Source organism: Lagenorhynchus albirostris, chromosome 14 (assembly GCF_949774975.1).
Source record: "Lagenorhynchus albirostris chromosome 14, mLagAlb1.1, whole genome shotgun sequence".
In the NCBI taxonomy this organism is placed as follows: Eukaryota; Metazoa; Chordata; class Mammalia; order Artiodactyla; family Delphinidae; genus Lagenorhynchus; species Lagenorhynchus albirostris.
Window position 1 is genome coordinate 64,244,607 of NC_083108.1, and position 14,519 is coordinate 64,259,125.

The window sequence follows — 14,519 nt, forward strand, 5'->3', positions numbered from 1 at the left end:
CCTTGGAGCCAGCTCTCCTTTTTTTTCCTTTGGCACGCCATGTGGCTTGCAGATCTTAGTTCCCCAACCAGGGATTGAACCTGCGCCCTTGGCAGCGAGAGCACAGAGTCCTAACCACTGGACCACTAGGGAATTCTCTAGCTTTCCTCCTTTTGAGTTTCACTTCAAGTCCTAAACAGATTGGAGGGTTCCTTATAACCTCTGGATTTAAATAGAAGGAAGGCTGTGATTCTCTTATCTCTCCTACCTGAATTTAAGGCAAGAGTCTTAAGCTAACCTTTGCGGGGCAGTGTTTTCACTCACATATTTCTCCCTCTAAAATGCCCTTCCCACTGCCTCCCATTTACCCAACTCTTATCCACCATTTTGGATGCTGCTCCCCCAGGAGCCTTCCTCAGCTACTGCATGGTGCACTCATCTATCCCTTCTCTGAGCCCTTGATTGCTCTTACAGGTGCCACAGCAAAGTTTGGAATTGTTTCATGTAACTGTAAGTTCATCTAGGACAGGGACAAACCCCTGGGCAGCAGTCATTGGATGCACAAAAAATATATGAGCCCCAACATAATCTCAGGCCAAGAGGTCCAGCCCTGAGCAAAGCAACAAAATGGTTTTCTTCCCCTGTTGCATCTTGAGCCTTATAAATAGCAGAAAAACACCAGTAAACTTCTTTCTAAGGAAAACCCAGTCAGGGTAACCGTGCTGCTTCCGGTGAAGCAGAGTGGTGGACTCTGGCCCAGTGGTCAGACCTCCCCTGAGTGCCAGGTGTCTCATCTCCTGAAAGTGGCCTGCCATTTTCCTTTCCTTCCCTTGCCCAATCTTGCTCATGAGATTTATGAGGTGGCAGCATTCCCTGGGAACCTTTCCCTTGACAGACATCCCAGGGACTTTTTCCACCTCCCTTGAGGAGGTTGGCCTGCCTTAGCCCCATGGAGAGACACAGCAAAGCTTCTGCTAATCCTCTATCCAGAGCATCTGCTCCATGATAATCGGGATAATGGGCACACCTGACCCATGGATTAATGCTTACTGCATTCAGTATCCTGTTGTGCCCATTACAAGCGTGCACATAGTCTGGTATTTTAGACTTTACAAAGCATGTTCACAAGCGTAATATCACCAAATCCTCACAATGGTCCTGAAAAATGTTACAGCAAAGGGTCAAGGTACTGGAGGCACCTGGGTCTAAAAGAAGTCCAGTGAGGAGAGCTGCAGTGTGGAGGGCTGAGAAGCGTGGGACAGCATAAAGGGCCTTGGACAAGGACTCAGTTGGCCATGGGTTCCAGTCCTGCCTCTGCTTCCTGATTTGGGCAGGACAAGCCTCATCTTGTTTATTGATAAACTGAGGTTAGATTAAATGATCTCTGATGTCATTTCCTGCTTCAGAAGGACATTGTTTGATGCTCTCTAATTTAAAGTTAAATGCCACTGAAAGCAAATATAACTTGCCACAGAGGTTACTCCCATTCTAGCATGTACCAATCTTCCCCAGCTTGAGGGAAACTCTCTGATCATTCAAGCTTTCTATGGTGCATGACAGGGGGAGCTGAACTTACCTTCCTGCAATCATGAGCTCTTTCTCAGATGCTCTCTTCCGGATCTTGGTGTAGATGTCCATAGTGAAGAGGGTGCTGGCGCTGTTGAAGATGGAGGTCAGGGAGCTCATGAGAGAGGCCAACATGACTGACAGCATCAGGCCTCGAAGTCCTGAAAGAAAAGGAGGTTCTGAGTGGTACATGGAGAACCTCAGCTCTTTTGTGCTTGGAAAGTGTGAAGACTTAGAAAGTTTTTTGCCTTCTTACACCACACCATATTCTCTGATTTATCTCTTCAGAAAGATTAGAACTTTAAGGAATGGACTGTAGCTTAAAAATACATTGTAAGCCCACAGCAGTCAACAAAGAGCTAGGGACAAAATACACATGAGGTAAATGCTTTGCTGTTGGGTGATTGATGGTGGTGGCGGTGATGGTGGTGGTGGTGATGGTGGTGTGTGTGTGTGTGTGTGTGTGTGTGTGTGTGTACGTGTTTCCATCTGAGCAGACTTTTACAAGGTCTCTCACTCAAAAGATTAATGATAATGAAGAAATAGTTAAACTAGGATTTAAAAGACAAGGTTTCAAGAAAGTGAAAAGACAGCCCATAGAATGGGAGAAAATATTTGCATATATCTAATAAGGGTCTATTATACAGAATATATAAAAAATTCCTACAACTCTATAATAAAAAGACAAATAACCTAATTTAAAATGGGCAAAGGACCTACATAGACACTTTTCCAAAGAAGATAAAGTGGCTAATAATCACATGAAAAGTTGTTAAGCATCAGGGAAATTCAAATCAAAATCACAATAAAATACTTCTTTGCATCCCCTGGAGGGGCTATAATTTTTAAAAAGACAGATAATAACAAGCATGGGTAATGATGTGGAGAAATAGGAACCCTCATACATTGCTGGCAGTAATGTAAAATGGTACCACCGCTGTGGTAAATATTTACTCAAATAGTTAAACATAGAGTTAACATATGACCCATCAATTCCACTCTTAGGCATCTACCCAAGAGAAATAAAAACATAGGTTTGTACAAAAACCTGTACATGGGTGTTCATAACAGTATTATTTATAATAGCCAAAAAGTAGAAACAACACAGGGTCCATCAACTGATAAATGGATAAACAAAATGTGGTATATCCATCCAGTGGAATATCACTTTTAAAAAAAGGAATGAAATACTAGTACATGCCTACAACATGGATGAACCTTGAAAACATTATGCTAAGTGAAAGAAGCCAGACACAAAAGGACAAATATTGTACATGATTCCATTTATATGAAATGTCCAGACTAAGCAAATCCATAGAAACAAAAAGTGGATTCGTGGTTGCCTAGGGCTATGGGGTGGCTAGGATGAAACATAGAGTGATTGCTAACGGGTACAAGATTTCTTTGGGGCATGACGAAAATTGTCTAAAATTGACTGTGGTGATAGTTTCACATCTCTGTGAAATACTAACCAAGGAGAGCACGAGGTTGTCCCTACTGAGGCTAGGAGGCCAGGCCGTGCTGAGGGCCCACTATTGAGAGTACAATCCCAGAAGTAAAGGTAACCTTAGGTGTCACTTAGGCCTACCACCCATCTGATACACAAATCCTTTCCACAACTTTTCTTCTGCCTAAACCCTGCAGCAACAGGAGCCTGCTCCCTCTTGGACAGTCCTAACTAGGCAGATATCTGCCTGTTGATAGCCTCAGCCACCCACCAGAAGCGGTATTACTCTTCATCCACTTTTCCATCTTTCACATATTCAAAGACAACTCATATTCTCTTGAACTCTCTCTTCTCCAAGCTAAACATCTTCAGTTTCTTGTACTATCCCTGTATAATAGAACTTGACATATATCTCTACTAAACTTCAGCTGGTTAGCTTTGAGTCAACATTCCTGCTTCTTGAGATCTTTTTGGAACATGGTTCTGTCACCTTCTAGGTATTGTATCTGTAAATAATTTTATAGCTGTGTTTTCATCTACAGCCTCACAAGAAGAAAAATAAAGGTTGCCTATTCTGATTATTTTGTCATTTGTTGGGACATTTTTTTTAATGGTCCCACTTGAGTGTCTATCATGTAGACTACAGACTATTGGAGCTATAGTAGGAGTTATAAAGACCATCTCATCCAACTATCTCATTTTTCAATTAATAAAACAAAGATCCATTTCAAGGAGTTAGTAGGTAAGGCTTCAAGTCTTAGTTCTGCCATTCGCTCAGAGTTACTTTACCAGTTAATTGCTCAGCTGGGATAGAGTTTTCTTCCCTCTGTATGATACTCTTCTCAGACTCACGTTCATTTATTCACACAACAAATATTTGTTTAACATAATTTTAGAGCAGTCCAGGCAACAAGTAACGGTATATCAGAGTAGAGTGATGGAGATAACAAGAGAAGGAGGTAGATGAATATAAGAGATACTTAGGAGGTAAAATGGACAGAATTTGGTGATGGATTGGTGGGGGAATATTTACTGACTGAGTGAAGGAGGCTGAATCTGCAAGTGAGACAAAAAGGAACAGCTGGAAAGGATGGGGGCGGGGGGGAAGACAAACAGAAGAGGATAGTGTTATGGAATCCAAGAGAAGGGAATAACTCAAAAAAGATGAGTGATCAATAATGCTGAATGCTACTGAGGGACCAATGGAAAATATCTATTTGATCTAGCATGGAGAGGTCATTGGGGAATCTGGTGTTTACAGAAGCCAGATTCCAGCCAAAAGGGAGGAAAGACAATGGTACATGCAAAAGCAGCATTTTGGTGTCCTATGTGCCACACAGCTTTCTGTCATGCACAATCCACTCTAGCACAGTATTCAGAGCTACAGTCCTCACCCAGGATCTGCCAGTCTAAGGAAATAGCATAAGCACGCCACAGAGGCCAGAATCCCAGCCAGAACTCTAAAAGAGCCATGATTCTTGTTAATTGCAACCTTAATTAATAAGCAACCCAGCTCAGTGGGATAGTTAACTATTACTCCCATTTTTATAGAAGTTGAATGCAAAGGGTTTGCCCAAGGTCACCTATCCAGTCTGTGGTTTAAAAAAAAAAAAATCTAAATGCCTAAATTCTAGTCTTCAGCTGAGTTAACAATGCCAGACGCTGAGTTACTGTGTGGCCTTGGAAAAGTCACTTTCTCTCTGTAGGCCTCAATTTCCCCAACTGTAAAATGAACAGGTTTGACTAGATGATCTCCATGTTTCCTTTCAGTAATAAAATTTTATGTTTATTCTAAATTTTCCTGATCAATACCTTTGAATTTTTTGTCTCCTGGGACCCCTAACCTAATGAGATTTCCATCCCTTAAGCCAGAATTAGATTTTTCTTCAACATGAAGATGAACAGTAACCATACAGGTCTACCCCAAAACTAACTATTCTGGACTCTAAGTATTCACTTTCTTAGGACACCACATTCTGTATAATGAGAAACCCCCTTGTATCCAATCTACCTACTGCCTTGAACTTCCTCATTCTAGAGCTAAAATTGCTCTTTGCCTTTCTCTCCATGTTTTTCTTTGGAACAGCCTGGAAGTCAATTCATTCTCCAGGTAAAACTCCATTTAGTTCAAGCCTCATGTTAATGTCTGTTGGAGAGCATCGAAAGACTTTCTAGATGAGCATGAAAAAGTCGTGTTTTTCCCTAACATGTTTTCAGATCATCTCCTTTCCATGCCTGACTGATGGACAAGTGCCAGGACTCATGGAGCCCAACCAAGCCAGATGTCTCCTCCCTACTAAGGCAAGACCTGCTCAAAAACTGAGGATGCCCGGAATGAGGCTTTCCCTACTAGCACCCCAGGCTCAGAAACGGCTTTGCCCCAGAAGGCCCACAGACCACTATGTAGATAGAGCCCAAGCCCAATCAGCCTCCCAAGAAAGACCCTGCCAGCAGGGACAACTCTCACCATTGGGCATGAGCTCCACCACCAAGGTCGGGTAGGCCATGTTGGTACAGCCAACCTTGGTGCCGCAATATTTCTCACACTCCGAGGGCACAGTGCAGGCAATTTTTTCTGAGGAGAGATGAAGAGTCATGTCAGCAAGCAGACATCCGGGAACTATTTCCAAGATTCACCTTCTTAAGACAGGGCTTCAAATAGGATGTTCCTGCCCATGGCCCTGACATGGTTCCACAAAGAGCACAGCTCCCACTAAGCCCTTCCATGCCATCCCCCTGCCCTGCTGGTTCTGACCATTCCCAAGCTCTGCCTGGGGAGGAAAGACAGTTCCTAGGCAGATGAGGGAGAAGCAAAGAAATGCTTACGTAGGAAAGGAGAGGGCATGGTCCTCAGACTTTAGCTAGCTACTCTGCTCAGCAGTGACTGTGTTCTTGTTTCTCTTGAAGATCACAGTGACTTGCTGTTCCTAATTTTGAGGTTTGTTTTCAACAGCTCTTGCAAGTAGGGTTGAACATCTAGACAACTAAGGGAATTCCCCAGCGGGAGGAATGTGGGGTAGAACTTCCCAGATGTGGAAAATCTGGGCTAGAAATAGAAAGGCAGTAACCTGGGAGGGGAAGGGGACATGACCTAGAGACTTGGAGGAAGTTCTAAAAACTGCTATAGAATTCAGATCAACACGCATTTATTAGGTACCTACTACAGGTAGGTCATTTAGTGCTGCCCCATATAGTACCAAATCATCACAGCACCACCTCAAATATTTGTCTGTGTGTTATATCCATTATACTTTAAAATCTTCAGTTAGATATATTTTTCTCGTGACAGGTGAGCCAGTATAGGAGGGTGAAAGCACTATTAGGAGCATGTAGCCAACGGCAACAAGTGGCCCCAGACTGTCTTGTCTTCATTTTGGAAGGTGCTCATCAAACTTTCACTCTGGTGCTCTCTTTTTGCCATTATTTTATATTCCAGGAATCAGTTTGAACCTATGATGGCTGACCGAAAAACACACGCAAACGGAAGTGTAGGAGAGGCCACAAACAGGCCAAGGAAGAATCTAACACCCTGGATAGCAAAGTGCAAGGCTCGGGGCCCCTTCACAGAAATGGTCCAGGAAACAGGGCAGCAAGCAGTTAGAGACTGGCTGCGGTCCTTTGACATTAAGGGCATCATACACACTACTATAGCCTGGGGGTTGGGGAGAAGACAGAGCAAAAAATAAGTAAATATTAGCTAGAAGAAGCTATAGTTGGAGGCACGTCATGACTTCAGAGAATTTGCAAAAGGGGAAAAATAATTGCCAATGTAAAGAACCAGGGAACACAACTCCACACATTCTGTGGTCTCAAGTTGCTCACTGTCTGGGGCAGGGGGATACAATAATGCTTGGTAATCATGGCAAGAAAAGAAGAGGGCAGAAAAAAAGAAACAGGGATCTACAGGACTTTAGAAGTGACTTGGAGCCAGGAAAATGGAAGAGAGAGGCCAGCAAGTCCAGCAGAAGGCATCACCTGTGTACAGGATGCGGCTGATCATCCCTGGCATCACCATGAGGAACATGGGCAGCAGCTTCAGGTACCCACACATGATGCAGCCAGCCTTCACGTGTGACATGTTTTTGGCCGAGAGGCACCGCTGCACAATGACCTGCCCGGGAAAGCCCAGTGAGGGAGGGGTGTAGGCAAGAGACCCCACAACAGGCTCTAACCACCCCAGCTTCCCCCACCATCCCGGGTCTTTGGCCTGGCACTGCGATGTCACCGAGGCTCAGCAGCCCTCAGACCACGTGAGCCCTGCCCTACCTTTCCCAGCCCCACAAGCCACAGGCAGACAGGAGTCTCTGTAGCACCCTGGGGAAGACCCTCTCCTCCCAACACATCCAGCATGGGTACCTGATCTGTGCACCAGTACCACAGGGCGAGGATGGACAACCCAAAGATGAGCCCAGGCCATGGCAGGTCTCCCTTGAGAGGATCTCGGAAGATGTGGAAGGAGTCAGCCCTTGGGGTGTAGCATTCTTTCTTGATGGTGGTGTTTCCGTCAGAAATCACAGTTGGAATGGCATTCATGTATTTCGTCATGAAGGCATCATACCCTCCCACTTCGTGAAAAGCTGGAAAACAGTGGTAACATAAGTCAACATCATGAAACTCTCAACTCTTCATAGCAGTTTCTTCCTGTGGATGCCTGAGAAACCCACAGCCAGAGCCCTCACTGTGGGGTCTTGGGCAAGTCATTGTCCCATTCTGGGCTTCAGCTTTCTCATCCATAGAATGGGATTATTAACCCTGCCCAGCCCCCTCAGGGGGCTACTGTGAGGGTCCAAAGCAACAACCTGTGAAAGTACTCCAACCATAAACTTCTTTACAAAGGGAAAGTATTTGAATTATTAAAAGAAAGACCTTGCTTTTGAACCAGATTCAAAGACTCTGTTTTTCCCCTCACCCCCTGCTATCAGCAGTGGCCTTTGGGATTCTGGACACAGACACAGATCAGGCCCCCAGTCCCAGCAGTGTGGTGGGATGGGAAAGAATGGGTGAGGAAGTCTGGAGCCCTGCCACCTCTTGGCTGTGGGAATAAGGCATTCCAGACCCTGTGCTGCAGAATAAGGCATTCCTTTCCCCTGCTCCAGACCCCTGAGGACAACCGGGGAAAATCAAATGGAAGCTCTTGGAAAACATTGCATAGAGAGAGGATAAGAAGCTTCAGAGGACACACAGAGAGCATAGGCCCCCTTAAAAATAAAATGGCATTTTATGTCCTCCCATAACAAGTACCTCTATTTGTAGGGTTTCCAGTCTTGTCCTTAGGATTTCATAGACAAATAAAATTTCAAAACTGAGAGGACGGGGATTACAGAGTGGCTGATTTTTTTTTAACATCTTTTTTGGAGTATAATTGCTTTACAATGTTTTGTTAGTTTCTGCATATAACAAAGTGAATCAGCTATATGTATACATATATCCCCATATCCCCTCCCTCTTGAGCCTCCCTCCCACCCTTTTCATCTCACCCCTCTATGTGGTCACAAAGCACCCAGCTGATCTCCCTGTGCTATGCAGCTGCTTCCCACTAGCTATCTATTTTACATTTGGTAGTGTATATATGTCCATGCCACTCTCTTACTTCGTACCAGCTTCCCCTACCCCCACCCCCACAGTCTTCTCAAGTTCATTCTCTACATCGGCGTCTTTATTCCTGTCCTGCCCCTAGGTTCATCAGAGCCTTTTTTTTTTATTCCATATATATGTGTTAGCATACAGTATTTGTTTTTCTCTTTCTGACTTACTTTGTGGCTGATTTTTTAAATTTTACCAAATCAGGAAATAAATAAGAAAATGGTCATTCATAAAAGAAAGGACATTTAACATCAAAATGTAGATGACATAATCTGAGATTTAAGATGCAACATTTAAATATATTTAGCCTAATAGATATTTAGCCTTATCCCTTTTAAGTCCAGTTTCTCTGTGGAGAGAAGACCTCTCGTGACATCAGCGGCCCACACTGGGGCCCACTGGCCCAGACTGTCTAGAGAGGGCAGCAAGGAATCCAGGTATTGTCTGGGCCGGGCCCAGCCTGAAACCTCCAGGGCTAGGGAAGGTGTCCCTTGCACACCCACAGTGACTGCCAATCTAGGCCAGTCTACTCCCCTGGGGAGAGCAGAGCATACCCAGCTCACTGTCTAGGACAGCAGCAGACAGGGAGGCTGGACTCGTTTTTTCTCCCTGGGCCTCTACCTCTGCCCCCCAACCTCCTCAGCCTGCCCCAGCCCCACTTACCAAACCCAGTCAGGATAAAAGACCCCACCAGCATGATCACCGTCTGCAAGGTGTCCGTGTAAATCACAGCCGCCAGGCCCCCTGAGCAAGCAAAGGAGACAAGGCATCTAACCTCAGGTAGGAGGGCAACCTGTCAGCCCACCTCTTTTCCCCACCCTCACCCCCACCCGCACTCCTCTCCCTCTGCACACCTTCTGCACCCCTCAGTCTGCCTTCCTTTCCTTCCCTCCCTTGTCCTGTTACAGAGGTCTGCCACCCAGCATGTTCCAGTATCTCCACTTTTCACAGAAATGCTGGAAAGGCCTTGGGGAGAGAATGTTTCTCCCTATTTGAGGACGGAGAGCTTGATGTGACCGCTTTAAGCCAGGAAATGGCTATGGTGAGAAGCATCTGCGCAAACAAAGGCAGGGAAGAGCAAAGAGCTGACATCTCTACAAGATGTCTGGGGACATAACCAAATCAGTCCACTCTCTCTTCTCTCAGGTCATCTGAGTAACTTCTTATCCCCAGCGCCATGGGGCTCCAGCTGGGCAGCAAGCTCCATCGCTGGCCCTGGCTCCCCTAACTGGGCAGAGCAACCTCTGCAAAGGTGCCCCATGGTCACTAGTGCCGCCGGCTTCTCCGGTCACCTCTGGAGCCTTCCTCTAAGGTCTCTGTGTGTCACTCCCTCCCTTCCTCCCTACAGTGCCTCCCAGTCCCTGTCACATCAAATCCAAGGCCTCTGTCTGGCTTCCAAGGCCCCCGCACTGTGACCCCACTTGAACTATCAGGTCTTGGCATCGTCTACACCCCCCACCCTCAGCTACCTCCCATTGATGGCCCCTCCTCCAGCTGAACTCATCTGCTTGCTCACCCTGCCCCGGCACTGCCACTCCCATTCCTGACTCCATTCCCTTGCTCACACCTCTCCCCGAGCCTGGCACTCCCTCCCTGCTTCTCCCGACTCAGCCAAGTTCTCTCCACAACCTGCAAAGCCAAACCCTGTCCCACCTCCTGTAAGAAACTGTCCTGACTGTTCCCACCAGCACTGGATTTTTCTGGGGCCACCTACAACTGTTTCCTCGAACTGTTTCCTGGGTGGATCTCTTCCTTGAGAGGAGAAGCCACGTCTTCACAAGTGCCTAACCCCAAGCTGGGCTTGGGCTGAGTCATTCGAGGGGACTCACCTGTGATTGTGTAAAGGGCAGTGATTACCAGTAAGATAAAGATGGCCAGGTACAGATTCAGGCCCAAGGCCAGGTTGATGAATATGGCCCCAGAGAAGATGTCTGCCTGGAAGGAGAGAAGAGGTGGGGCTGGGGAGAGAGGGGCCACTGGCTGCAGGGTGTACGGGGCCTGGCTGAGGCACGTCAGCGGCAGGGACGAGGGAGGAGAACTTGGAGGGGTTAGCAGAAGCCGACTCCCAAGTAGTGCCGATGCCTGTGATTTCCGAGGCTCCACGTTGGCCCACACCCCTTTGCCCTTTGGCTGAACTCCCACAATTAGAGGTTCATATTTTTATCCCCAGTTGAGAATATGAAAGACAAGTAGTGTACAATTCCATGTATACAAGGTTTCTAAAATAGTCAAACTCATAAAATCTGAGACTGGAATGGCTGTTACCAGGGGCTGGAGGAAGGGGGAGTTATTAATCAACAGGTATAATGTTTCAGTTAAGTAAGATGAATAAGCTCTAAAGATCTGCCATGCAACATCATACCTAGTCAACAATATGTATTATACACTCAAAACCTGTCAAGTGGCTAGAGGGCAAGCTAAGTGTTCTTACCTCAATAAAATAAAAATAAAAACAAAAGGAGGACTTTCCTGGTGGCACAGTGGTTAAGAATCTGCCTGCCAATGCATGGGACACAAGTTTGAGCCCTGGTCCAGGAAGATCCCACATGCTGCAGAGCAACTAAGCCCATGCACTACAACTACTGAGCCTGCGCTCTAGAGCCCATGTGCCACAAATACTGAAGCCCACGCGCCTAGAGCCCGTGCTCCGCAACAAGAGAAGCCACTGCTATGAGAAGCCCATGCACCACAACGAAGAGTGGCCCCCGCAAACCGCAACTAGAGAAAGCCTGTGCGCAGCAACAAAGACCCAACACAGCCAAGAATTAATTAATTAATTAATTATTTAATTATTTAAAAAATGATATGAATACCTGAGAGTCATGCTCTATTCCTAAATTTCCCAACAAGATTTATTCAAGATGATAATAGATATTACATGATAAAAAAAAAGAATTCCATAGTCAAAGAGGTCTGTGAAATACTGGATTAAATAAAGTTAAAGCAGTTTCTTTACCACACAACTTCTCTGAGCCTCTAATATACTGTGAATCCCCAGGAGGAAAACATAGTAAATGACCCTTCACAAACTTATATAACTATGGAACTCTGTTTGCCAAGGAACAACTATTAACACCTTGAGGTTCCTCCCAACCCACTTTGTAGACTGCTGCTCTAGGCTATTATCCTTCATTTACACCTCAGTGTAAAAGGTTTATCTGATCTATTCCCAAAAGCAAGTTTGAGTGCTGGAGGCCATGAGAGGGAAACCCCGCCTCACCCTGGAGTGGAGAGAGATGTTAGCTACATCATAATTTTATCTCCTCTGCACAGATGGGATCCATCTTGACTCAGACACAACCAGAGCATCACCACGAACCTCTTGTGTGGCGGGCTTGTTGATAGGTGGTTTTATCTAGATTATCTCATGTAAATTTAGGGAGAATTGCTCCCTCTTCACCCCCAAATTCACCAGTTCTTGATGCAGTTCTTTTTCTCCCTGCCTCATTTAGCTCCATAAAGAACCTTCTACTTGGCTGGATGGATATATGGCTATACACACATCATGTAGTAAAAATATTAAAAAATAGACCAGAAGAATACATACCAAGTTCAAGATAGTGTTTACCTTTTAAGAAGGAAGGAAATAGGGTCAAAAGGGTATAGATAAGCCTTATCTGTTATGTTTTATTTCTTTTTTTAAAAAATGATAAGCTGTTTAGATCTACAGAATCCTGGTGGTGGTATTAGTATAGTACTTTACTGTATGTTTGAAGCATTTCATTACTTTTTTATTTATAAAAATCAGGGACTGGATAGGGAATATACCACCAACTTTGATATAAAAGAACTCTCCTCTAATCCTATGAGATCATTTATTTCACAGCTCATCTCAGATTGCTCCTTCTCTAAACTTCTCTTAGCTCTTAATAAAGAAGAAAAAAAGGAAAGAAGGAAGGAAAGAAGGGAGGTAGGGGAAAAGGGAGGGAGGGAGGGAATAAGGGAACAAGCAAATTTCCCCAGTGCTGCTAAGCAAAACTAACTTGAAGTGAACTAAACAATTATGGTCCTCTAGGCCAGGGGTCAGCAAACTTTTTCTGTAAAGGCTCACTTCATACATGTTTTAGGCTTTGCAGGCCATACAGTTGCTTTCCAACCTGCTCAAGACTGCCTGCCGTTGAAGCTTGAAAGCAGCCGTAGATGATACATCAATTAATGGGCATGACTGTGTTCCAATAAAACTTTATTTACAGAAACAGGAAGTTGGATTTAGCCCACCACTTTGAAAGTCTGGCTGAACAAGCTCCATGGAACTCACAGGGGACAATAAATACAGATCCAGTTGGAAAACCTCTTAGAGTAACAGTCTCTGACCATAAGCCTTGGGTAGTTTGTTTAGTCTCAGCTCTAATGTTTGAAATCCTGGGATTTTACATGTGTTCATTTGCTGCCCATTCTAGTCCTAGTTGTATCTGAGCACCCAGTAGATCTTGCCTGGCAATGAGGTTTGAGATGGAGAGCCCCATTACTCAAATTTCTCTTTCCATTTGTGAGTGAATGAACCAGGTGATAAGCATTCAAAACTTAAGCAAGCTCCGAAGCTCTTATTTTCACCCAAGGATCCAAAACAGATAGCATAGTTGCTATAAAAGTTTATTACAGTTGTGATCTGTGATAATAGCCCCAGGAAATATAAATAGGGACATTTGGTCATCACATGTAATTCATAAAATCTGAGGCTTTATCTCAAGTGATTGTGCACATTTGAATAAGACAGATAATGCCAGGAAATTTTACAGAACAGAATGCTTCTCCGAACTTGGTAAGGCAGGGTGCTGGGGTGGAGTGGGTGGGCGGGAAGGAGCCTATAAAATTCAGGATTACATGGAGGAATAATCAAGTCTGGGTGGAATAATCAAGCCTGAGTCTCAGAAACCAAAAGGACATAGCCACAAGATGGCAGCCATAGTCAAGACTCCACACCACCCCTGTTCAATGGCCTGGGCCACATCTGGGACTCTCCACCTGAAATGCATTTCACTTTTTCTCTCCTATCAATTACATGCCCACTGGATCCCTGCATCCTCCCAAAGCCTTCCTGGTAGGTCCCTGATTGTTCCCTGTCTGGACATGGATATCACAAGGCCACTCCTCTCTTCTTACCCATGCCTACACACACACACAACAATAGTGATTAATCTCTGTTTGTGTGCAATGTAAATACTTGATTACCTTACTTTGTTAACTAACAATTCTTTCCTTTTGTTCATAAGCCCTGAACTCGTGTATCTTAATGTGAGCTCCTAGCAAGTACAGTCAGTATCAGTGTAATCCTTTCAAAGATTTCATGCTCTGTGACCCATGGTGAACCTGAAGTCAGCCAAATTTACAAAGTCTTGCCTGCCTGACCCTTCCCTGTCCTTCCCCACTGCCTAGATGTCCCACCTTCAGATCCCTTATACACCCAGTGTGCAGCTGATGTTCTCCCTTTACAGTCCTCTCAAATCCTACTCTCAGAAACTCATTTAAATTGGAAGGTCACTTAACTGGCTATTTAAATTTTCCCCAAGGTCTTGAATTTTGACTTGTTTGTACTGGACTTAGAAGGCCAGGGGACATAATGTCAAAAGGTTTTGATTCAGTATCAAGGACTCTGCTTCTCAATCTAGTTCTGCTACTGTTTGACCCCACAAAGCCCCTTCTCTTCTCTGTAAAAGGGGAGCATAGATCATAGAACTAGATGATCTATCCTGTTATCCTATGCCTTCATCCCATCCAAGCACAGAGCAGAATTGTGAGAACACAGACACTGGGACTAGAGAGACCCAGACTCCAGTCCTGGCTTTGCAATACACTAGCTATGTGATTTGGGACAAATTACTTAACTTCTCTGAGACTCAGTTTTCTCCTCCATCAAGTGGAAAATTAAATAAAAATCTTCACCTGCACAGAACTCTTATGAGGACTGGAGATGGAATAAGTTAAGCCCCTACTGGAGACTAAG

General features: G+C 44.9%; 1 protein-coding gene across 3 annotated transcripts in view; it reads right to left on the minus strand.

The window, feature by feature from the left end:
* Positions 1–14,519, minus strand: part of SLC5A1 (solute carrier family 5 member 1) — a 53,530-nt gene that overhangs the window by 11,901 nt on the left and 27,110 nt on the right. For all 3 annotated transcript variants that reach the window (XM_060170368.1, XM_060170367.1, XM_060170369.1), the window contains 6 exons: positions 10,405–10,510; positions 9,239–9,319; positions 7,349–7,569; positions 6,968–7,103; positions 5,460–5,567; positions 1,556–1,706 (listed from right to left, as the gene is read on the minus strand). In XM_060170368.1, coding sequence (XP_060026351.1) covers positions 1,556–1,706; positions 5,460–5,567; positions 6,968–7,103; positions 7,349–7,569; positions 9,239–9,319; positions 10,405–10,510 — 803 coding nt within the window. The remainder of the gene's footprint in view (positions 1–1,555; positions 1,707–5,459; positions 5,568–6,967; positions 7,104–7,348; positions 7,570–9,238; positions 9,320–10,404; positions 10,511–14,519) is intronic.